General features: G+C 41.1%; 1 protein-coding gene and 1 long non-coding RNA gene across 8 annotated transcripts in view; one reads left to right on the top strand and one right to left on the bottom strand.

Annotated features, from left to right (window-relative positions):
* The window catches only part of RORA (RAR related orphan receptor A), a 376,296-nt gene that overhangs the window by 335,284 nt on the left and 16,274 nt on the right, over window positions 1-24,738 (top strand). For 2 of the 3 annotated variants that reach the window (XM_075764654.1, XM_075764655.1), the window contains 3 exons: window positions 12,875-12,960; window positions 21,123-21,264; window positions 22,920-23,315. In XM_075764654.1, coding sequence (XP_075620769.1) covers window positions 12,875-12,960; window positions 21,123-21,264; window positions 22,920-23,315 — 624 coding nt within the window. The remainder of the gene's footprint in view (window positions 1-12,874; window positions 12,961-21,122; window positions 21,265-22,919; window positions 23,316-24,738) is intronic. The other variant, XM_075764656.1, reaches the window with a different exon arrangement.
* LOC142603509 (uncharacterized) overlaps window positions 17,375-24,738 on the bottom strand; it is a 28,546-nt gene continuing 21,182 nt past the window's right edge. For 3 of the 5 annotated variants that reach the window (XR_012837452.1, XR_012837455.1, XR_012837453.1), the window contains 2 exons: window positions 19,671-19,815; window positions 17,375-18,304 (listed from right to left, as the gene is read on the bottom strand). This is a non-coding gene — a long non-coding RNA (uncharacterized LOC142603509). Of the gene's footprint in view, window positions 18,305-19,670; window positions 19,816-22,768; window positions 22,836-24,738 lie in introns of all 5 variants that reach the window. The other 2 variants (XR_012837456.1, XR_012837454.1) reach the window with 2 other exon arrangements.

The raw sequence follows: 24,738 nt of genomic DNA on the forward strand, positions 1-24,738 counted from the left end.
TTAAGTGTAAAGCATTAATATACCGGTTTGAAACAGCAAGCAAACTTGCTTTATCTACTACCTTTCAGTTGGTTTAATCACTGAGAGGCAGGAAATTAAATGCTATGAAATGACTAGGCAAAAGAAAGGGTTTAATGAACGTTGTAGCACCTAATCTAATTGTGGCAAAGGAAGAGCTTTGCTAGACCTTTTCTTTTCACAAGCTTGTAATTTTCTAAAACATTTTTGCAGGAAATTATTTTTTTTTCTTTTCTTTCGTCATCCTTGTCACGAAATGAAGATGATTTTCAGATGCTGAGGACAGTATAGACAGACATCATGAGGATATCAAGAGGCACAGGAACAGAACCGACTCCAGGGAGATGGCGTGAGCATGGTTAGTGAGGGACAACACTGTAATACATTGTTTGAAGAACAAGTTGGGGAAAACAACTTTCTGGCAGGAGTGTTTTTGAGACTGATAGACTGATGGTGGTTTTATTTTGTTGTAAGCCAGAGCCTATAAAATTTCCATCTCCTCTGATGTCATCCTGCATATTCTCCCTCCTGGTGCAGTTTTTGGGGACAGGTCATAGCGTTTTCCTTTTGTGCCCTTCTACAAGAGAACATCTGAAGGAGGAGTAAAATGCATGCCGGACTGCAGACAGGCAGAGCTGGCCGCCCTCCCACGGCTTCCCCTGGTCCCTGCCCAGCTCGGCGGCCCCAACCTGCTTCACAGAGATAAAGGACAGTCGTGTAACTTCATGCAAGCCAATAAAGTACCGCTAAGATTACAACGAAAAAGTTCTGTCACCAGGAAACTGGAGTGATGCAGTCAATGGTCAAGAGAAGGGGAAGGGTGTCAGTTTGAAGTACGACGGAAATGCCTTGTGAAGCCCATTCTAGGTGATGGGAGATTCTGGTGCAAAAGCAGCGGGTAGGAGAAAAGCATCATTAGAAAGCAGCACGTGTGGCCGTACTTAGTGCAGTGTGCGCAGGTGTCTGCGGTAGCAGGGTCTGGCGAGCGTATGTGCAAACTACCCAGGTTGTCTTGAGCGAATGGTCAATGTGGGGAGAATGCGTAGGTCTGCTCTTCAAAGCAGTATAATTAGGTGTTCAGAGAAGTTGCAACCCGGTGTTATGGTAGAGTGATGGCAAAACTATACTCTGCATCAGTTTTTCACTGTCCAGGCTGTCTTGTAGGCAGTTGTTGTAGAAGGGATGTAGCCTTCCTCTTGATCCCACAGATATGCTGAGATTGCTCCCTCTGAGATGGAGTAAGGGCTGAAAGAAGCATCTTTCTTGGAGAGGAAAAAGTGGTTATTTGTTCAGCAGAGATTTGACCCCGTACCACAAAAAAGGCTATAAGCTCTTGATAATGTCTGTACTTTCAGTGTCTTCAGTATGTATCAGGAAACATAGATCGGCTGTAACTTATTGATTGCTTTTGGACTTTAGTGCTATTTTCTTTTAAATGGAGGAAATGTAGGTATAATTAAGCTATTTTGTGCTTCCCCCCTTCAAAACCTAGGGGAGTAGCTGAAGCTACACTGGCTGAGGATGCGGCTTCCTCTGGAGTGTCCCTCACTTTCATTAATCCTCCAATGACCTCTGAAGAGGAGCTGTGACAAAACAACACGTATATAGAAGAAAGAGTGGCAATGGAAAGCATCCTTGTATAAAAAAAAGTGACCCCATGTCAGCTAGAAAGATGCAGGATACAGGCTTTGGAAGAACATCTTTTGTAGAGGTTTGAGGGAATCTGGTTGTGGTTTGCTGCTAATAGTGGTGTATTGCAGAAGGAGTTGCAGAATTCATGCTCAGTATTGACTGCCATGTGAATCCAGAAAGGAGGTGTTGGAGGGAGTTAATAAATGAGTGAGTGCAGCTAAATGACTTTTTACTGTTTAGAGTTCTGAAGTTGGTTTTGGTTGCTATTGTTCATCACTTAGATGAATCATCTGAAAATGAAAATTTAAACTAGACATTTAGAGCGCACCTTTGTGAGAAACTAATGATTCTACTTGGCATACAGCATCAAAGGAAGCCTTTTTAATGACATCAAGTTCATGTACAGCCAAAAAGAAAAAGAAAATATCTTAAAAATGCAGATGTAGTCAGTTCAGAATGATGGAGTTTCTAGTCTGGGTGAAATACTTTTGTTTCCTGCAACTTTTTTCTTCTGGAAGTAAATTCAGGTTTTGCGTGGTTTTTCATCAAAGTGCAGCTCTTTCGTAAGAAGTGGCTCCTGCGCCAGCCGTGTTTGCCTGGCTTTAACTTAATCGTACAAAGTCCCATTGCTCTGTATGCACAGTGATACATCCTGCAATTGCTGCAGAAGCCAAACCCTTAATAAAATGTGTGCAGCCTGGCAAAATGGCAGGACAAAGCTGAATCATGGCAGACGTTTTGTTTAAAGGGACGCTTACCCTACTGGGTCCCCCCCACTTTGTTACCCCTTCTGCATTCCTTCCATATTCCTTTTTCCAAAGTGACTTGCTATCTCAGGGGGAACGAACTACGAAGTGGAACTTGACTTGGCCGAATAGTAAGTATAAAGGAAAGTGTGTGCATTGTGATAGAGACCATGTGACGGTGGTGGGTTGCTAGGCAGACAACCTTCTAAGGAGTAGTATCAGGAATTATTAATACTTGATCTGAAAGCGCCGTGCGTATGAGGAGAAGGAATGAAATTGCAGCATTCTCCACAGTTAGCTGGTGCTGTAGTCTCATTGACCTAATGTCCCCTTAACGATTCAAGAGCTGGTCACCTTATTAATGAATTTAGTTGAAATTGCTAATAATTTTGACACTGATGCAAGTGATTAGCTTTCCCAGGTGTTTGGGTTGTTTTAATCTAGTAACTGTAGGTGTCATTTGATTTGTGCTAGTGGGTAGCCTAATGAGACCATCGAACTGAAATGTAATTTTGCAAATGGATAGCACAAATGTACATAGCTTCTTAACAAAATCAAATGACTGAGATTTTATATTGGATAAAAGGAAGTCTAAGACTCTCTAAGTACCCTTTTACCACTGCTCTAAAAAGCTAGTAAAAGATCCTTCCTTAATGAACACCAGAGTAATTTAGCAAAGAGGTAATTTAGATTTTCACTCTGAAACACTGCATTATTAAAAAACTTTCGTTATTAAAGTCAAGTCTTTATTAGTTTCTTCCAAAGAATTGGGAAATTGGACAGAAGTACAAATATATTTAGGCTTTTCAGTACAAGTTTCTTTCTGGTGGGAGAGGCGAGAATGCATTTAGTATTGTCAAGCTAGGTCCAGCAAATAAATGTATTCTGAATTATGTTCTCCTGCAAATTTCACTTTCTGTTTTCCTCTTTGTTAATACTACAAAATGAAAGACCAACATACAGACACTAGGAAGGAGAAATCGGTGTAGATCTGCTTTCCCAATGTAAGAGAAAAATAAGTTGCAAAGACTACGAGAAGCCTCAGTGTGATTGCATGTACAACAGTACTTTCTCTCCCTCAAAGTGCACATGCATCTTGACCTATCAGCTCACTACTTTTTTTTTTGGACAGACAACATGCAGTGGTTTGTTCTAGCAGCACAGTGGCATGGTATAGATTGTATCATAGCAGAACTGTGCTTATGCACCTGCTGTAGGTGTTCCTCTTCACGAATGCCCAAGGTTGGTGGTTATCTGTAGGAAGAAATTAGGGATGTCAAAACCTGAGTGAACTCTAGAATCCTGTAAAAAACATACAGTATGCATTGACATAAGCACTAACTTGCTGCTTACTGAATTAATGCAGTAGCAAATCAGAGCAGAAAAAGTCAGTGCTGGCAGTTACTGTTGTAATAGTTCACACCTATGCTGCTTCTAAAACTTGTATTTTGTGTAATTTTGTCAAGGGCAATGTTTTGTAGCTGTGTAATTAAACCTGTAAGCTTTGTTTTTTAAAAGTTAAAAAAGGAAAGTAACAAAATTCAGACAACTAGCAGTGCTATTATATAGTTTTGTGGCAACTTTTATCTAAGCAGTGCAATGTTTTTTTTCTGGAGGTCTGCTGACTAATTTCTTGGGTCATAGGACCAGGACCCAAGATTTGGCAGTAAGTACCAGTCACCTAAGATAGCTGTAGATAGAGGTAGAGATTATGTAGATCGAGACAATGAAACACCAGCTAGCATCCCCATTCACACAACAAATCAGCACTAGAACGAGGATTATAGTACCTATTTCTTGACATGCAGTTCACAGCTTTGATTAAAACTATATTATATTTCATTAGAGTCACGTGATTGGAGTGTCAGTGTGTTTTCTTGTGAAAACTGTTTTTCTGAATTGCTTTATTTAACAAGGATTACGTTTAGCTTAGTCTTCTAATTAATTATGCTCCAAACTGTGTTCATCATAGCCAGTGTAACTACTGTTAATTTTCAGCCAGAGAAAAAGAGACAAATAAAATGGTGAAATGTTTATTCATAGGTACCTGAGCCATCAAGAAGGTAAGTGAGAAGTCAAAATATTAGGGAAAAAAACCTGGTGTTTTATGAAATTTGGAGGTTTCTTCTGACCATATTGAAATAATCAAACTAGTCTTCAAATGCTTTGGTTTTGAAATGCATAGGACATTGCATAGCAACACTTTTCCCTTTGTTCCTTCCCCATTCTTGTTCTTTGCCACAAAGTTTGGTTACTAAGTCTTGTTACAGTGCCTGTGTGTTGCATCTCATGAATGAATCTTCTCCTCCACTAAAAAAGACAGAATTTGTATGCAGTTGGTGCTTTGGTTTTTCTCGGTTTTATCTTCTCCTCAAACGAGTTAGTGTCATTGTTCTTTATCATGCTACAGCGTACACCCCTTGGTGTGTATTTCAGCCATCTTCATGATTTGTGTTTGATTTTAAGTTCATGAAAGTAGTAACAAAGCTGGAGCTTTTGGAACTCCCTAGAGTTCACAAACTGGGAAGGTGGTAGTTGTATGCCCTGGGAAGTAACGAGAGATCGATTCTCCAAAGAACTACTTTTCTGTGCTCCTGGGCAACTGAACGCGTTCTGGCTGTGGCAGTGCTGGTTATTTTGAGCCTAAGCTTGTGGTTCAGTGGCTTGGTATTATAGTTTGGTCTGTGGTATGGTTTCATAATGTGACCAGAGTCCCAAGCTAGTGTTGTCTCTACCTGGCATTCCTTCAACGAGGGAAATCAATTCATCTAGTTTTCAGCTGCAAACTAGATTGCTGGTCTTTTTTCCTCAAAAGTACAAGGAAAAATCTCTCGGTTGCTTGGTGATACAAATGTTGAGATACCAAGTTGCAGTGCTGGGTCAAAAAAGAATGCAAGTATTTCTGGATGGATAAAGCCAAGACAGTGGAGAGAGATAAGACTATTAAACGGAAGAAAAATAAAAATCACTTAGGGTTGCACACATGACGGAGGGGGAGCAAACATCATCTCTCTGAGTTTCTCTGAAAGCCCTAAATCCAATTTTTAGCTTGTTTGTGCTCCTAAACACTTGCAGAAGTCCTAGATTGTTTGTGTTGGGATTTCTTTTTGTTTTAATCTTTCTTTATAAGAATTAAGAATATTATGATAGTCTATTAAGGTTTTTTGGCAATTTTTTTATTTGAATATAACATTAAAAATACACAGAGAGGCCTCACCACAACAACTTCACAGAAATACTTTTGCCTATTAGAGAATCCAAACCATTTTCCATTCAGCCTTGTTTCATTAGGTGTTCAAGTGTCTTCATTAAAGTCAGTGCTTCATGTAATAGCAAAGCTCTAGTTCTTTAAATTAAAATTTGTGTAAGTACAATTTCTTGGCTTAAAGTCAAACAATAAACATCAGTGATCGTGACATTGAGAATATGAGCTCTTACTGCACCGTTCCCTTCGACGTGTCCAAATCAGTAACAGAGGTTGAAAGAATTTAGATTTATTCCTAAAAGTCAGTTTTGCAAGCCCCAAAAGTGCTCAGGTTGTTCCGTACTATTCATCATGCATCTCCTTTACTGCTCTTTGAAGCCCAGTGTTTTTGGCATTATGGAGTGCTGCACACTATCAAGTGACCTACTAAGAGGGATCCAGCTGTGTTCAGGCCCAAAGAGCTAGTCTTGGCATTGCAGCATTTCTGCCTTGTGTTTGAGGTGTTGCTCATACTTTGCTTTTAATTAATACTTTGGTGGCCACGTTTGTTTCTACTCCACCCATCACACCCACAGACTTCAAAGGATTTGTACCAGCATAACCTCAGTATTTATTTTATTTTATTACTAGCATGATTTCCTAAGGAAACAAGGCTTGGAGAGGTTGTTTGTGTTTGTCTGGTTTTCTGCCCATCACCCCAATCCTCCTCATTTCCAAAACCATTTCAGCCAAGCTCGAGAGCATCAACCGTCCCAAAGATGTGTTCCTACACGTTTCATGAAAATTGAAAAACATACCCAGAAAGATACCCCGCTAATACTCCACTGCAGGGTACTGCACAGCCTGAGCTCAGCTATGGATAGGAGAATCTGTAAAGGCGAGGAGGAAGACGTGAGGAATGTCCCATGTGCTGGGAAGGCTTCTGCTGGAATTTCAACCTTACTGGACCCCAGAAAATCCAACCGTGAGGCACAAATCTCTGGGATACTCGGCTGTGTTAGTTCTTCTCAGGAGCTACTTGTTACCAGCTGTATCATTGCACTCTCCAGTGCTGCTGGTGGCCAGAATGCCGTTATGGTGGGGATTGTATATAGAATAAAGAAACCTTTCACCCAAGGAGTGGGCAGGTAAATTCCATCAGCTCTTGATCAAAACACTTACTGTGTGTTCTAAAAATGCCTCACACTTCTACCAACCAGCTGTCATCCTTAGAAGTACACGGGCTTTAAGTATTTTTAATATATATGAGTGGACAGATGGTCACTTAATGTAGTGTATTAATGGCATGGGCAGAGCTGTGCTGCCACTAGCTTTCAGTTTAGTAGAATTGCAGCATTTGTAAGCTGCAGGTGTTCAGAGGCAAGTAATTTGCAGCCAGCTCAAATTACTTAGGGTACATGACAGAGCAAATTATTTAGGTAATGAAGCTGAAAATGCAGGAAGATTAGAATATTATATAGTAAAATCATTCCTTGTTAATTCAGTTTGTGATCAGATATTATGTTGCTTTAAATACCACATTACATGCAGTACCCTTGTTTGAGTCAATGAATATGTATGAATATGTCAGTGAATATGTATGCCTCCTAATTTAATCAATATACTTATAAACAGCACTAGCAGTGATGTCTGGCACAAACTGCATTCCTTTAGAAGCAGGTTAGCCCAATTTGTACAGGTATCATATTGATTTCAAAGCCCTTCTGAATTAGCTGCCAAATTGTACATACCCTGTGAAGCGGGGGACAGGCGAGCGACATTCAGGGAAAGGAATTTAAACCTTTCTTGCAGTCAGAGAAGGGATAACATCTTCAGCAGTACTCTGAGACCCAGGAGATCCCAGCTGCACTCCTGGCTGTTGGATGTGCCCCACACCTAGCCTCCAGGAAAGTCCTCAGTTCAACTAGCAATTTTGGTTAGGGTGCTTTCCCCAGAGAGCCGGATGCTCAGTGCCCATAGAGGTTTTAAGAAATAGAGACCGGTCTGGCAGACTAACCAGTATGTGCTTAAGTTTGTCTTTACTGAGTAAAAAAGGAATGCGTATACCTGGAATTTCTGTTGCCTTGAGAGCTGGAGGGTGGGGACTGTGATGGGGAACTCCGTAGAAATGCTCTTATCTCAATGGTGCCAGCGTACACAGGCCATTGGGACCCTGTGAGCCGCGGGAGGGGAAGGGAGCACTCCCTACGCAGGTTTGCCTTTCCGGAAAATGCTAGTTTTTTAATTCAGAACTAGCAAGTAGGATTCACCTAACTTTCACCTTCTAAAAGCCGGGCTTGTGATTAAGGTATCATTAAATTCCTTCTCTGGTGAATGAAGAGGAGGCATCTCCACTCGGCTTCATCTCGCATGTCTTGAGTAAGATGAATCATGCCCCTTCTCCCTTTCTCCTTCTTGCTTTCTCTTCCTCCCTCCCTCCCTTTCTTTTTCTCTCTCTTTCTTCCTCCCTTCCTCATCACTCTAGAAACAGACAACTTCAGCTAATTACCCACTTTGAAGATAGCTCAGGTCAGCTAGGTGAATCCCACCTAAAAGCCACGAAGGGGGACCAATTTTTGTTTCCATTGAAGAGCCCTTCCCAGGATACCGAATCAGAGATTTCACACCTGTTACCAATTGGAAAAGATAACGTGATCTGTGCGAATGTACAATTTTCAAGTAACAGTGCGAAAGCATGAGGAGGAACAGGAAAATCCTTTTTCTACCCCAAGACAATTAATTCACTAGAAACAAACATTTCAGTCAAACGCGCTAATAGGGAGGAAACGACTTCCGTCTTTGGAAAGTAATTTTTTCTTTTGAAAAATGTTTTCTTTGGGGTGGACTGGTAATATGCTTTCCTGTGCTGAGGCTCAATGTGTTTCTACTTCAATGGCAGAACTGGGGAGAAAGATGCCCCTTGCTTTGCTTGGCTACACGGGCTTTTGTCCTGATCGGAGTCTGCCCGAGGAGGTAGAAAGGAAGAAACTAAAGATTATGATGAGCTTGTGTAGAGCATTTCGTTACAAATACAGAATTAGATTTCTTTCCTCCTCTACTGCTCAAACCAGACAAGGCATAAAGCAGCATTTCATGATGCAGGAATTAATAAAGAGGGAGAGGCTGTCTAGAGGGGTTGGTTGGGGGAGGGAGCTTGAAAAAGGCAGGCAAGCTCAGTGAAACTGTTCCAGATTGGGGGAAAGCAGCACAGCCTGGAGTAGGAGGGAATAAGGGATATTCTTCTGGTCCGGGTGCCAACAAAAGATGTCGTTTAGTGCTTTCTCTGGTTGTCTGGTAGGCACGTTCACTAGGAATTAGGTGGAGGCAATTGTGTAATTGAAGCATACCGGAGCTACTTCAGACAATTGCCAAGTGAAGACACAGTGGATGGAGGAAGAAGAAAGGTTCAGGGGAAAACCACAGGTTGGTTATTTTTTCCCTATAATACTTGGGCTCAAGTTCCTGTTCTGTCTGATTTTGAGCAAATCAAAGAGTCTGCACTCACTTTTCCTGCTGTAAAATGAAGATCATATGACGTTACAGCAGAAGGAAGATTACCAGACATTCCACTGATAGGAATAGCTACACGTTAGTCACGTATACTGAGAGATCTTAGTGGATGTCAGATGCCCTTTCCTATGGAGTCGGGTTTGCCTTGTGTTTGACATCAGTCGATAACGATCGCTACCTCTGGCCCTGGCTGGTCACCTCTCTCCCTCAGGAGCCATTTCTGTAGCAACTTGTTGAATGCTTGCGGTGGGTCTCTGTGCTTGAGCTTGCATTTGTTGCTCTTGGTGGTTTGTTTGGGCTGTTATTCATTGCTGCCTTTGGCGCAGGACACCCTTGGTAGTATTCTGGAGCACTGTTATTTCAGGGTGTGAAAGATTCTTAGGCCTTTAATCTGGGAATACAAACTACATCTGTCACCTGGGTATCTGTAGCGGTTTCTAAGCAACCACAAGAGTTTATTTTTTCTCTGCAATTCATATTTAAGAAATAATTTGCTCATGCATGAACCAGAATCAGCCTGAGCACCACCCCAGGAGACAAAAAGTGTAAACTGTAATTTAGGCTAATTCTAGACTAAAGCATGAATTAGAGTATTTTATATAATCTTGGAAAATATACCATATAAATACATGTAAGCACAGAACAGGTACAATTAATGAGAGCACAGTAGGAAGCTTTAAGTAATTCTGGGAGCGTGAGAAACCAAGTTGGAACATATTCTTGACATGTAAAAATATTTCCCACCTGCCTTGTTTGCATAAGAACAAGGTTTTAGCAAGTACATATTTGCATGTCAAAGTTAAAAGTGGGGAAAATATTTTCACCCTCGTAAGAAAATGCATAATCTTGGCACAGGCAATTTGCATTTATAAGTTTAAAGTATCTAAGTCCTTTCATGCTATATGGAAAGTGTACAAACTTGCGACAGGGGTTCCATTTCAATGAGTTGATTTGCAAAGGCAACCACATGGAGCAGTAATTGATCTGATGTCTTTCCGTGCATTAATTTGTAATACAATTGGTTGTGGCAGTCTCAAGCGGTTTATGCTTCCGAGTTTCATCCCAGTGTCCTGTGTCTCAGAGTGAAATGATAAGTTGAAGTTTTAAATGCTGCGCGCTTAATTGAAAGTAAGTACCTTGAAGATGTCATCAATTTGAGGAAATGTGGAATTCTAAACCCGATTTGGTGCTGCTGCTCACACTCACATGACAGTCGGCAAACGCTGGCACAGCTGGAGCCCGTGAATCTGGGGAGATTCTCTTCTAACAGTAAAGCACCCTGGAAGATGCATTTGGGACTAATTATGGCACCTTTTCGACTATTAGTAACCTAGCTTTAGGCCATCACTTTGAAGGCATGTTACATTCCTTCAGAAACACTCTGCAGTGTCCTGTTGCTTAAGAAAGAGGGATTGCATAGACAGGCTTCATGGGTGATTTAACTAATGTGCTGGAGATTGTAGATAAACAAGATCCGATTATATCATGCCTATTCAAAATAAGGCAGTAATCATGTATATAAAAGTGAAATGTAAAAAATACATTGCCACGTAGCTGTTGAGATAAATCTTGTCATTGCCCTGTCAAAGGAGTTGGAGAGGCTGCTGAGTAGAAAAATAATCATATATTGAGAAGGCACAACTGGGAGTCGGTCGATCTGTTCCAGAATTTGCCCACAGGATTGCTCTCTGAATTTGAACTCCACGTTACACAAATTCTGAGTTTCTGTGAATTTGACTCTCTTGTTCAATGTGTTGATGTAACGTGGGCTTATGCTGCCCTTTCTGCTCGAAGCTTTGTAATAATTAATGTAGCACATTAATCAAATAGCATACACCTTACTTTTCCTTTTTATTTAGTTCACTTCCTGCTCCATTGTGTTTAACATGTTAGCTGAGAGCAAAGTGAAATTAAAGCAGGTTTTGTAGGGCTGCAGGGAAGAAGTATTTCCTTTCTTATGTGTCCTGAAGACCTTTCAATTTCAGCCTGTCATTTTGTTGCTGCAGGGAAGGTGGGGGATTAAAGGTCGAAAAACACAAAGATCCTTATGGTGGAAGAAGATGCAAGAGGTGTCCTGCTGTATGAAAATATTTTGAAAGCTGCTGATACAGAAAACAGCAATGTAGTCCCGTAGCTGCTGGGCACTGCTTTCCTCAGCAGAGCATTTTAGCTGCTCTTAGGTTCCTGGGAGAAAATGGGTACTATTCAGGTACTACTCGGTTTCTCCAATCATTGCATTTCATGTCAACTGGAGATTATTTGGAAGGAGTATTTTGGCACAGTCAGTGCTGTGCTAAAAGTCTTCTGGTCTTCCAGTTTATAGTCATCTTACAGTTTCGGCCCGATCCTGAGCTATGCTGTTGGACCGCAATGAAACGGAGCACACAGTAGCACTGGAAGATGATTCTTGTTTAATAATAAGCAATCGGTTAGGGATTAATGGCGTGGAAAATGTGGTGTTTGTAAGAGTGGACGCGTTTTGAAAGCAATGTTAAGAGCACAACTAAAGTTAAGCTAATGCACTGTAAGGCAGTATTAGATGTGGTTTTATGTGTTGCCACAGTCTACATAACCATAAACTAGATGAAGTAAAAGCTCTGTGAAACAGTCGAGCATCTTGTGAATGGATTTCAGTTCCTCACAGGAGATTAACAGCACTGCCGATGGTTAATATACCACAGTTAGAGGCACAGCAAGAGTCGTGTTTGTACTCCTGTTCGGACTAAGCCGGTTCAAGAAAACTGATGTAGCCTGATCCTAACGCCACTGCAGAAGAGGGAGTGCCGCCTTGGGGATTTTTTGGTTATCTACCTAATGTGTAGAGCCTGTGCGTGTGTGAGCACATCCAAGCTTATGTGAAATATGGACTGCTGGTCTTTGGTACTGTAAAGCACTGCCTCAGCACGGTCCTATCCAAAAAGAGGTGCTAGCAGAATGACCGCAGCCATATACTCCAAAAGGAGCTGAAGAGGTATTCCTGAGCGTGCAGGAGTCCCTTAAATCCGTGTATTCAGCTGGGAAGGTGCTGCGGTTTAGAGAGAACATGTGGAGAGCTTTGTCACACGCTAAACTGAATTCAGTAGGTATGTTACGTTTGTATGAAGTTCAATTTAAAAAATCAGGGCTTTCATGTCACGTATCTCTCTGGAATTTTCCATACTGCGCTGACTCCTTTGTTTTTTGTAAGTTGACTAGGATACTGCTGTATTTTCCCCCCTCGGTGGTAGCTAATACACAAATACGTACTGATAATTCGCTTTCAGTTCAGATACGTGAGGTTTGGATTTCTTGTATAAAATGCAGTTGCTCTTTACCTTGTAACTTCTCTTTCGGATTGACCAGTCATGTGAACTGGATGGCATGATGGTCACCCCTCTGGTAAAGGTGGTGTGTTCATTTTCAGGCAGGGCAAGCTTCAAAATTACTTTCTACGGCCTCACAGGAGTAAGATTGGAAGAAACCTTTCTAGTGTCGTCTTAGCTCTTTGGCCAAAATGTGAACTCTCCTATTCTTTTTGGCTTTGAAATGCTGATTCTAGCCTTCTTGTGGGTTCTTAAACACCTTCTCAAATGACCCATTTTAATAACCCAAAAGCTATTATATAACGAGCAGCCATAATTTAGTCCAAAGCTCTAGGGGACCCTTGCAGTTCAGCAATGAATAGTTAATGCAGTATAATGTTTAGCAGGTTATTAGTTTTCACTGTACAAATGCTGATCAGGGAATGCTTTTATAAGGTGTTTAAAAGAAAATGTAATTAACTGGTTGCGTGCTTCTGTTGCAGCTCAAATTGAAATTATTCCATGCAAGATCTGTGGAGACAAATCATCAGGAATCCATTATGGTGTCATTACATGTGAAGGCTGCAAGGTAAGCTTCTAAAATACTAAGTCTTAAAAGAGCATTTAGCCTTTTGATAGTGATTATTTTCCTTCCTTTTTTAAAGAGCAAGCATTGTGCCGAAGTTGGATCAGTGGACTCCATTTTAAAGAATATGAAATCAGTTGGGGATTCTGAAGTACTGGTTTTATTTGGGTTTTAAACAGGACATTTTTGTCTCGCACACACGCACATATATATGTATTTCAGGACAAGCTTCAAAAATCATGCAGTTGTGCTGTGTGTGCCACAAACTCTCTCTCTGTGAATAAGCAGAAGAGGTACAGAAAGATGATCCTCTTCTAGCACACCACAAAGAAGCTGCTCTGTGGATTCACTTGAGAGGGAGTTTGTGGCTTTCTTGAATCTCCCTCTCCATTTTTGCTTTGTGAATTGCTACGAAGCCGTGTTGAAATACGTGAGAGCTCTCTGACTCCTCAGTTTTCTTTTGTAATCTGCTGCAGTTACAAATCTATTCTGTTTGGTATGGAAGATGATGTTGCTCAAGTAACACATGCTACTGGTGTTAAGCATACTCAGGTCTTCCTGGAAGCAGTGCCTATTCCTTGTAATGCAACCATTGCTGTGTAAGGTTTAGGCTTTGGATTTTTTCCTGGATTTGTACCTTCCATAACTCTAGTGAGCAAGGATTACACTAGAAGTATTGATATTTTGTTTAGTTTGTCTCTTACAACCAAGAATTAAATTGGATAGCGCTAACGCTAGGCCTGAGTGCTGCGAAGCTAATCACTCCTTTTTATCGCCAGTACGGAATTACAGCACTAGCTTGAGAATGACACAGTGTGCACAGCTGTGCTCTAGCTTGTTGCTTTCTCCACGTATGTATGCGTTGCAATTCCATGCTGATAGGTTTTCCTCTGTTAGTCTACAGTTTAGATGTGAAGAATTTATATTTACGACACTCTTCAGTCTGCTTTCCTGACGTGCTTGATACTACCACCCATCTTCAAAAAGTAACTTCCTTGCTTTCACATTATAGAGATTTCTTTTGTGTTTTTCCAAGGAAGATTTTTGTGTTTTCATTAACACATTCTCTCAGTCTCTTGGAAGTATTGGTAAATAGGAAGGGAAAAAACCCGTCAAAATCTAAGAATGTTAGAATGGGACAGCACCTTCTGCCCTTTGCAACTGCTGTTGCTATGAAAAATGCAAGAAATGCACGAAAAATGCCTTGATAATACAATGTTTACTTTTTTCAGCTTTATGCGGTTGAGCAGCAGTTATCAAATTTCAGCTGTGTGAAGTGGCAGACAAGTGCAGTGAGAATTCTGCTGTATGGCTGTCCTGTCAAAGAGTATCAAGTTATATTCAAGGTCGGAGACCTCTTTAATCCTTACATGGTCTGGGACCAGTACACCTGAGAGACTGCCTCAACATCCATGAGGAACGTCATTGTCAACAGACTGAGGTTAGCATAATGCTAGCACTCATCTATGCAGAAAACAGGCCTTTCTCAACACGGCTTCTTGCAGAACAGGAACAGGCTGCCAAAGGAAAGTTGGCAGCTGTATTATCTTTGCTTCATCTCCATGCAGGCCTTTGGCCTTGTCTTCTCCCAAGTCGTGCATGTGAGAAAAGCCCCCACCAAAAGCAGCAGCACAGCTGCATGCAGAAGGAAGCAGCAGAGCGCACCATACTCGCGGTCACATTAGATAGCACGTAGCTGGTAGGCACTTAGCACTGCAGCGGGTAAGAGACGGACTACCCATCGAGCATCCCTCCACCAGAGCAACTGTACTTTCCTGGAATAAATGCAGCCGTGAGTGATTAGGAGAAAAGTCCTTTGCGTACCTCCGGCAGTCAGAACAACACACGCTGCTACCCTGACAGTGAGAAATGTGTGTGCGGTTCCTTGTGCTTTAGAACAAATGGGTTTCCTTCGAATTCTGTATAAATTGAGTTCTCTGGGAGCTCTGTGCAATCCTCGGTCTGCTTCTGAGAATCCAACAGAACGGTCAGCTGGTGGGAAAGGGCAGAAGGGAAGGCAAGCAGGCAAGTTATGCTCAAACCCATTTGAACCTTGAGAGCAGAGCACACATGAGTAAGTGGCCCAATGAATGAAGTTAGGCATTTTCTCCTTCTCTTGGAGTAGCAAAATAAAGTTTTCCAGCCATACAGTTTCAGGCAGAATTTTAGAGCCAATGAATATCAACGTAGTAAACTAAGTTACTTCCCTTTCAGGAGGGAAATAACTCTGAAGCTCTCTCTTCTGTAAGGCCAGAGCCCAGATGACCTGTAAGTAGTGACAGATAGGGGAGTGCCAGTGGGCACAAGTCAGAGGAAGGGTTTAAATGATCACAGCCCTACTGTAGCAGATGGATTTTGTTTGTGCTACGCTCTTCCACAGTAATGTCAACAAAGTCTCACCCAACAGAACTATTTTGGCTGGTGAAAAAGTTGGCATAGCTTGGCTTCTGCCAAATGAGCCAGGTGTGTATCGGTATGGTTTTTTTCCCAGCTTTTCTGTGGCTATGATCTCTGCAGGTTTGAGCATGCTTATATTGCTCTTGGTGTTGTGCTAAACCTTCCTTTGTAAAAAGTATTTGCTATGAAGACCTAGTTCCCAGTCCTGTGCTCTGATTCCTGGAGCCGATGTCCTCCACCAACAGTCAGTCCCAGAGAAGTCGGTGAGGTTCAGCACAGGTGCTACAAACCCATCCGTGTGCATCAGATTGCAGGATCGGGGCCTTAGTCATCAGGATTGAACAGATGTGCTCCTGCCGCCCTCTCAAGCCAGGCCTGTCGAGAATGATCTACAGGCAGCAACAGCAGCAGCAAAGTGCGATGTTTTCAGCTATTACTGTTTTTCACTCAGGTTTGGTGTGAACTTTAATACTGTGTAAATACTAATAACCACCAGAAATATAATTTATTTAAAACCTAATGTGAAGTTTCACTTGCAAAGACCTACTTTGCAGTCTTAATCTGTATCACGTATGAAATCACAGACGAGCTCTTGTCAAATTGACTTTTGCTGATCATGTCACTCTTCTGCAGGTTTGTGACCCTTGCATTTCACATAATTGAAAGTTTTCCGACCAGTTTTTGTTGTTACGTTGCCTTTCACATAACCAGAATTGAATGAAGCGAATTAGCGGTTCTTAAGAAGTTTTCATTTCCTACCTTGCTATGATGTCACGGGCTGGTTTTATGAGGTTAGCGGCTGTGTTCTGCACAAACATCATTGAGTATTCCCAACCCATCAACGTATGTAGCTGAATTTGAATCTGCCTTTAAAAAATAAAATTGAACATCCCCTCCCCTTTTTTCCCCCCCTAGTGAAAACAAAAAAGTTTTTAGCCAGGCTTTGGTTTATACTTTATCTCTGAGGGCTCCTGTGGCTTATTATAAACAAAATCAATTTTAAAAGAGAGGGTTTTTTCCTATCTGACCATTGCCGATATTCAGTATACAACATACAATGGGGGAAAAGGGAAGATCAAATTAATTGTATGACTTTTACTCAGAAGCATGGATGAAGAATGACACAAAGACTGTACCATGACTCAAATAAAAGTTTATTCTCCTGTGTAAGATTAGAAATACCACTATTGTAGTAGCACTACTGAAAAAACTGGTATCTGTATGGAGCACCTCCTCAACCGTTAGTTGTGGGAACCCGTTGACAACCTTTTGCTCTCTGGTCGGGACCATGCTGAGAAAGGAGACTGGTTTGTACACACCTGTATTCTTTTTTCAGAGCTGAAAGTTGAATCCAGTTCAGCACTGTCAGAAAATACCTGGATGCTTCAAAAGGACATAGCAAAGCATTTAGGTTGAAATGAAGCTTTTGTTAATGAACCATGTCTTTTAATTTGCAGATGCAGTTACTTGCTTTTGCTGCCGATAGTGTCAGTTCATGCCCAACTGACCCACAAATGCATTAGTGTGATCCCTCTCTTTATTTGCTGTACACAGTTGGTCTCATAAAACCATCCACGCAGGGCATTTCTGGGCACCTCTCACGTTTTCGGAGGTTGATAGGTACTGGCTTTTGTCTCTTGTGTCTGTTAAGACCTAAAATGGTCTTGTTCATTGTAACTACAAGGAATGTCCATGTTTGTTACTTCAGAAAACAACAGCTGGTGTACTGCCACTTCCCTTCTTGCATTACTTTTGTTCATTCCTTTCATTCATTCACTTTCTTTACTGGTCAGTTTTTCATTACTCTATTGAACATGGAGCATGATGTTGGCATTGCAAACATTGACCTCAAAGTCATGCTTGTGAAGTTTTCCTTTCTTTTTTTTGCCTAGCCAATTTCAAGCAAAACATGTTAGAAAAGAGATGAGCCATGTTGCAGAAAGGGCTAGTCAGAGCCTCCTAAAACCTGATAAAACACAATCTCACTCCTGTCTTCACTACACATGTAAAACTGAACATCTTTTCTCTGTTTTCAGTGGCACTACAAATACTTTATTAACAAAGTTTATTAAACAAACAATATTGTCACAGCACTCTCCTTCCTTTACAACTAAAATATGGGCTTATTGTCATAAAAGGGTTAAAAGTCCCATTTGAATGTTGATCTTTCGCATGACTACATTTTTCTGATGTTTCTTTAAAGAAAATCTGCAATAGTTTGCTTTGGAAAACAGTAAAAGAATGACACCCCGCCCCCCTCAACTAATTGTTAATTGCTCAGAATATTGCAAAACTTAATGATACGTGGAAGTCTTTAAGTATTAGCCATAAATCATGGGATTATGAATAAGCCTTTGTTGTCACAGGCTTGCATACAGTCATTCCAAAACGTCTGCCATTAGGATGCAGCAAGGCAGCTGTCAGCTGTTTTCTTGTAATTAAACAGCCAATGAGCAGCTAATTAAGACATATGTGTATACAGAAGTGGAAGTGGGTATGTTAATGAACTGTAGGAATCAATTCATTAAATGAAAATTTGTCAAAAGACCAAACATGAGATCAGCATTTCAGCCTGTGCCGGCAGTGGAGAGGGAGCCTGTGCTGTGCCGAGTGGGACGTCAGGGAAGCGCAACTGGCTCTTCCCCTGCTAAGGAGCAAGCTGAGACACAAACGTCTGGAACATAGAGCCACTGAGCAGTGAAGTTATTGAAACTATTAATAGACTTTGCGAAAACTGCTATTTACATTTCAAAGTGCTTTTTTAACAACTTGTTATTCAAACTGACTTGCAGATGAAAAGTTCTTGCGCCCTTTTTTTCCCAAACTTGATTTCTTGGCAGCATATGAAAACCCATATATTGTGTTGTATACAAATAGGAGTCTGAAATGTAGCGATGAAGCTATGGCTTGTAATCTGCTCTGCTGCTCTTCTGGCATGGTGTTAATGCATCTACATAAAAAGGGAGACATGCAAAGCTCAGTGATGCCTCATCAAAATCAGCTGGATCTTTATACTGGCATCAGGAGGAGGCAGGAGCGCTCACACGAGCGCTCTCCACCAGACACCTTGGTTCAGAGCGCGCCATCCACCACAGTGGTGGAACTTTTAGTGCAGGAGCAGTTTCGTTCGTTGTGTTTGATCACGAGAGGTCCGCTCTGCCTGTGGCCCATTAGGCAATCGTCTGAATGTGAAATAATGGTTGTGAACATGCATGCAATTACGAGCATGTGGCCTGGGCTGGTTTGCATAATGCTTGAATGTATATACACGTGTACCATGCATGCATCCACCTCCTCCTTCCTGGTGGAAAAATTATAGCTAGCTCTGTGCCTCTGGCAAAAGCGAGGAAATAGAACAACAGAATATAGCGTCTCTCCTTCCCTTCTTCTAATAAAGGGGTGGGGGAACAACCTAGGAGAAACTATTTACTTACAGAAGGCTCCTGTAATGGGGGCTGCCCCACATCTTATGATATGAGAGCCCAAGGACCACCAAAAGGTTAGCAAACTCACAAATAAATGGCAACAATACAGAAGAACTCTGAGAGCAAAAACCCCTCAGTTTAACTCCATTGTCAATTCAATCCCAAATCTCAGATAGGTGTATTTCCGAGCACTGGACAAGTTTAGACTCATTTCTGAAGTTTGAGGCAAGGTTGTTTCTTTGGTGTTTTTTGCTTTAGCTACTGCTGCTGTTTTCCACGTGCCCACACAACATTGTAGGGTTTGTTTTCAAAAGCACACTGCTACATCTCTGGTTTGTAAAGTGCAAGTGCTTTTAAGTTTCAGGCAATTCTCTATTGACAATTTAGCTTCAAGCTGTAACTTAGCTGATATATTGTACACTAAAATGTATTGAGCAGGTGTCTCTCTAAGGAAAACCTGGAAAAGCCCAGTATTTTCTCCATTATAATACTAAAAATAGTCCTCAGCTTGACAAGACTATTCTTAATAAAGAGAAATAAGCCAAACTGGCCATACAGACTCAGTGTAAGTCTCAGCTAAAGGAAAACTTGTAGCTCTCTGAGGTTATTAAGCCAGGTTCATTTTACATACTGATTAAGCTGACTTTCGGGATCTTGGTGGTGGCAGAAGGTTTCATGCAGTTCCTATATGAGCACGTCATTCTGAATGAGTGTTTGGGGAACTGAAATTTTAAGGGGCTGATAATGCAGAGAGGCAGACCCTTTATCAGTAAGTCAATACCCAATTCTGTTTTTCTAGTGAATCGCATTGCACTTGCATGTGTATTTGCACTGGAGTGACAGGCTCCACTAAGGGGGCGAACAGAACTGGGAATTAAGCAATCTACTTACCTAAGAATTGGTTCCTCCAGAGGGATCCATCATGATGTTGGAATGGTAGAAATTTCCATGGTGTTTCGGGTTTTCTTTAGGGTGAAATGCACTCAGTCAGAGCTCAGTATGTGCAATACTTTCAGTCTCAGTGCCGATCATCTCGCTATTGACAAACATTTAAAAACAGTTGAAAGTTCAGTCATACAGAAACGAAGACCAGAATAAATGGGTGAGAAACAATGTAAAGGAAAATGGGATTAAAGACAGCCATCTTCCGTTTTCTCATTTTTTTATACTCCATGTTTCCCCATGAAAGTTTTAATAAAAGGGCCATAAGTGACGAAGACTGGTGCCCTCTTCAAAAAATGGAGTGGGGGGCTTTATCTCAGGGTTTATGTCACGTTTGCTAGGAAGTCTCTTACTTGCCATGCAGAAGTCCTTCCTGTTGTTTGTTTCACCAAGTGTCTGGACAGAGCGTGGAGGTGCCGAGGGGACTCCAGAACGTGGCCTTCAAATCAATACAAAAATTGGTAAAAGTCCAGCTTTAATTAAAAGGTACCCAGCCTTTCTGAGGAAGTATTTTCTTTGCAGCGCTGTTAATTAGTCCATTATGTGGCAACATAAAACTAAAATACTGTGCTCACTGATCTCAAATGCCTCTTAGGAATGACTACATCTTCACAGAATCCTTGTGAAGTAGGTATTACACGCACACACCAGCTTATGTTTGGACAGTCTGTGGCAAAAAGATGGAACGAACTTCAAAGCAAACAGCTGCCGTAGTGGTTAGTAACATGCACGGCTCTGATGGAGAGAACTAAGTTGTAACTACTGTGTAACCTTCCAGCGCTGACTTTCTTAGGCGATGGGCCTACCCATTGCAGCTGAATCAGAAAAAAGATAATAGATAAAATCTGTTTCAGCTTCCCCTCATCTTAAAAAACCTCAATTGTCAGTGTCAAACTAATTAAGAAAATATATTTTGCAAAATTGTTCTGTGTCAAAGGAACCGCTCAGCATCACGCTCTGCATAACATAGACTGAGCATCAGAGCCTGCTATTGTCATCTCCAAAGAGCAGAACAGGGGAGCAGCTGCTGAATCCTCCCCTATTTTGGAGATCTATGCTAACCCGGGAAAGACAGGAAATCAAGGAAACCTAGGTCTATAATTAGTTTTATCTCACTTGGAAAGAATTGGTGTGCCACCACGTAATATGGGAGCTGTAAAATCAGTGAAAAAATGTGTCATTCCTTTACGCGTCATAACACTTTTTTATGAACTGCTTCCTACTAGTTACTGGGTTTTGTTTGTTTCTAGGAGAGAAAAAAACCCAAACCCCTCTGAACTTCCTGTAATCGACTATAGTGCACTTGAATTTCCTTGTCTGTTTGGTATGCTGCTTTTCCGAGTCTTTATTTGCTCCATCAGCTAACAGCTTCTTGACTTGTACTTTGCAATTCAATTGCAGGGCTTTTTCAGAAGGAGTCAGCAAAGCAATGCTACGTACTCCTGTCCTCGTCAGAAGAACTGTTTGATTGACCGAACTAGTAGAAACCGCTGCCAACACTGTCGATTACAGAAATGCCTTGCTGTGGGGATGTCTCGAGATGGTAAGCTCTGCTAGCACATAGCTTAAATGCAGAAAGTAGAATCATCTTTAGTATACTGTGTGTTCAACTAAAACAACATAGGATTTAAAAGTTAATTGTGCAGCAAGCTCATAGCTGAGACCATCGAGTGGTTTTTATATGTTGCTGTATAGTCACATAAATATATGTAAATGAGGGCATGTATGAAGTTCTTGGATTTATTTTTTTTCCTGCTCATATAGTTCCCAGTTAAGAGTTCTGCCTCTGGTCACTTCTTGAAGATGTAGTTTTTAGTCTAGCGTTAATACTTTCTCTATGTGTTCATTCCAATTTAAGTGATGTTACTATAATTGCAAGTAACACCCCGATTGCCATATTGGTACAGATCAGAACTGTTTCACAATACATGGAGACGTTTAAATGTGTGTGTATAATGAATAATGGAAAAAATGTGAAGAGAAAACAGTGCAGTGTTTTTTCAAAGATCGAATTCTGAAGAAAATGTGTTCTAGTGCTGTTAATATTGAGCTCAACATTACACCTAGTGTAGTGACGAAACCCACCTCTGTAAAAGGGAAGGTATGTAACTCCATTAGAACTGGATTTGCAGCCGATACTTGCGCACCTCCCGCACGGGTGTAATGAAGCTGCAAGCGCTTCCCCAATCTGAAGATCTGACTCAGTCTTTTCCCCTGCCGTAGCAACAGCAACACTACGTGTTCTACAAATACATACGCATTGCTCTCCGTACAGGAGGCCCGATTAAGGAGATTGTTTTAAGATTACATTTACTCCTTGAATTACATTGTCTTAATTTTTTTTATTGGGCATGAAACTGAAAACCTGAAACAGTGGATCATGTAATGACTAGTCCCTCCAACATGTTTGCTTTCCTATAGAAAAGTACAAGATGGTAGTCATCTTCCTCAATGATGACACTTTTACAGCTGATACGGGTCCCAGTAATCCCATACTGTATTCTTAAGAATTCCCTGGATGTTGCAAACCAGTTGCTTCAGACTTACACTTCATCTTAATATTTCTCAGAGTAGTAATAATTTTGTGGAGAGATACATACACAAGCGTGCGCACGTGTATATACAGTTTTAACGATAATTTGCCAGCTAAACATTTTCGCCTGTCACAGTGCGGTGCAGGTTCTGTGGTTCTTCCCATGAGCTTCGGTCCTAGTATCAATACAGCTTGCTCTTGATGCTCTTTGAGATAGACCCCGTGTGTTTATACCGACCGCCAGGTTCGTTCGCTCTGCAGTACAAATATACAGCCGGTAGGACTTGGACAGCTCATCTCCAGCCAGCACGCTCTGGTTTAGCGTCTACTTTTCTAGGTAGGATTTGAATGCTAAAGAGACGTATCTATGAACTTTGGTGGACACTTAAGAGAAAATTTCTTCGATATAGAAATGGAAGGTTAATGAATTAAGCCAAAACAGTGACTTCTAACGGTCCTTTTAAGTAGCATGTTAAAACAGTCTTTTAAAGAGTAGCTCCTGCAGCTATGTTACCTGTAACTGACAGAAGGGATTCTTAGGTCTGCCCATCCTGCTGATTTCCCTTTTATACCGTATCCTCCTGTGTAGTATTTAAAGACCCGAGGCAATTAATATGCAGTAGTGGATTTGTAGAAACGTAATACATTGTGTGTCTGTTTTTCAGCTGTAAAGTTTGGTCGAATGTCAAAAAAGCAGAGGGACAGCCTGTACGCGGAGGTACAGAAACATCGAATGCAGCAGCAGCAGCGAGATCATCAGCAGCAACCAGGAGAGGCAGAACCACTAACACCAACATACAATATCACCACCAATGGGTTAACAGAGCTACACGATGACCTCAGTAATTACATTGATGGGCATACCCCTGAAGGTAGCAAAGCAGACTCTGCAGTTAGCAGCTTCTACTTAGACATACAGCCTTCTCCAGATCAGTCGGGTCTTGATATTAATGGAATCAAACCAGAACCAATATGTGACTACACACCAGCATCGGGCTTCTTCCCTTATTGTTCTTTTACAAATGGGGAGACCTCTCCAACTGTTTCCATGGCAGAATTAGGTAATGAGAGAGAAAAGCTTCCATTGTAATTGTCTTAATAGTACCCGTTGGATTAAAGTGACACATTTAGCCAGGTGATAGTGAGAATACTGCTTCAGTACAGCTGTGAGCATGGATGGGCATTCTTCTGTGAAGCACACAATATCCTAATTGGGGTACATGGTGAACACCTTATGGAACTGGACTAAAAATCCCAGGAGCTTGTGGGTGATCAGCTCTAGTAGTGTTGCTTTTGTTTTCAGTCTGTGTAATAGAACCCTCTGAACCCTGATTAACAAGGTAATCTTTAGTGCTGAGCAGAGTATTACTTTATTTGCAGATTATGTTTGAACCTTTTCCTTTTTCGTTACCTCAGTACTCTCATTTTCTAACAAAAAGCAATGAGGCTGATTTTCTTCTGCTCTTTACCTGTACCTGGGAAATGTGAACTCAAAGCGCCAGTCTGTAATCTGAGGGCAGTTCTTGTCACTGGTTGAAGAGAATCTGGTCCCAGCTACTTCAAAAAATTTTTGAATGTAGCAAATATTGATAATTACCCTAAGAACCTTCCAAGAACCACATTAACTAGCATGTTTTAGATTACACTAGGGCTGAGTTCCACAACTATGACTTGTCAACATCTGAGACTCAAGGTAGAGCGTGCTGTGTGAACTGGTTGTAAGCAAACTGGAACAGGACATTAGAGAAGTGGCTTTAAGATTCTGTTACTTATATAAGCAGTCAAGTGGTTAAAACAGTGATTTTTGCTTACTTAAGCAACATTTTTGCCAATTATTCCATTATGAAAACCTAAAAATAGTTTGAAAAATCAGGTATTCCAAGTTAAATTTTTTTTTCTTTTTGCTAACTTCTTTTAATTAGAGGCAATTATATGATATGAAATTTTACTGGGTTTATTTTAGTTTATGTTCTTTTGAGAAATTTTGCTGAGAGGAAGGGACAAGAAGGCTTACTTTTTCATGTCCTTATGTTGCAGAATGCAGTTCTCCACAATATGATTTGTTGTGATAGCCAAAATATTATGTCTGGCTTGAGTTCAAGTAACTTCAGTTACAGATAACTAAAAAAAGAAAAAAAATTAGGATAAAGGCTATGCTACCAGCTCTGTTTCAATCAAAGGGTTGTTAATATTCTCGTGGGAGTTACTAAAAGATCTACATTAAACCCCCAGAAAAAAGAGAGGGCTCTTCCTTCCTAGGCCGGGTGTTGAGTTTAGAACACTAGCCTAAAATAAGTTTGTCCTGTTGCTTACCTTTATTTACACAGTGCTTGCATTTAAACCCTACAGAGCGTGATTTGGGTGCCCAGCGTTGACATTACCAAACAATGTTTGAAGAATGTTTGTCTTCCAGACTAAGGTTTCAATTTAGAAAGGTGTGGCTGTTCAATGAAAGTATTTAGGTGTGTGCTGAAACACAGCCCA

Source organism: Balearica regulorum, chromosome 12 (genome assembly GCF_011004875.1).
Source record: "Balearica regulorum gibbericeps isolate bBalReg1 chromosome 12, bBalReg1.pri, whole genome shotgun sequence".
NCBI classification, from domain to species: Eukaryota; Metazoa; Chordata; class Aves; order Gruiformes; family Gruidae; genus Balearica; species Balearica regulorum.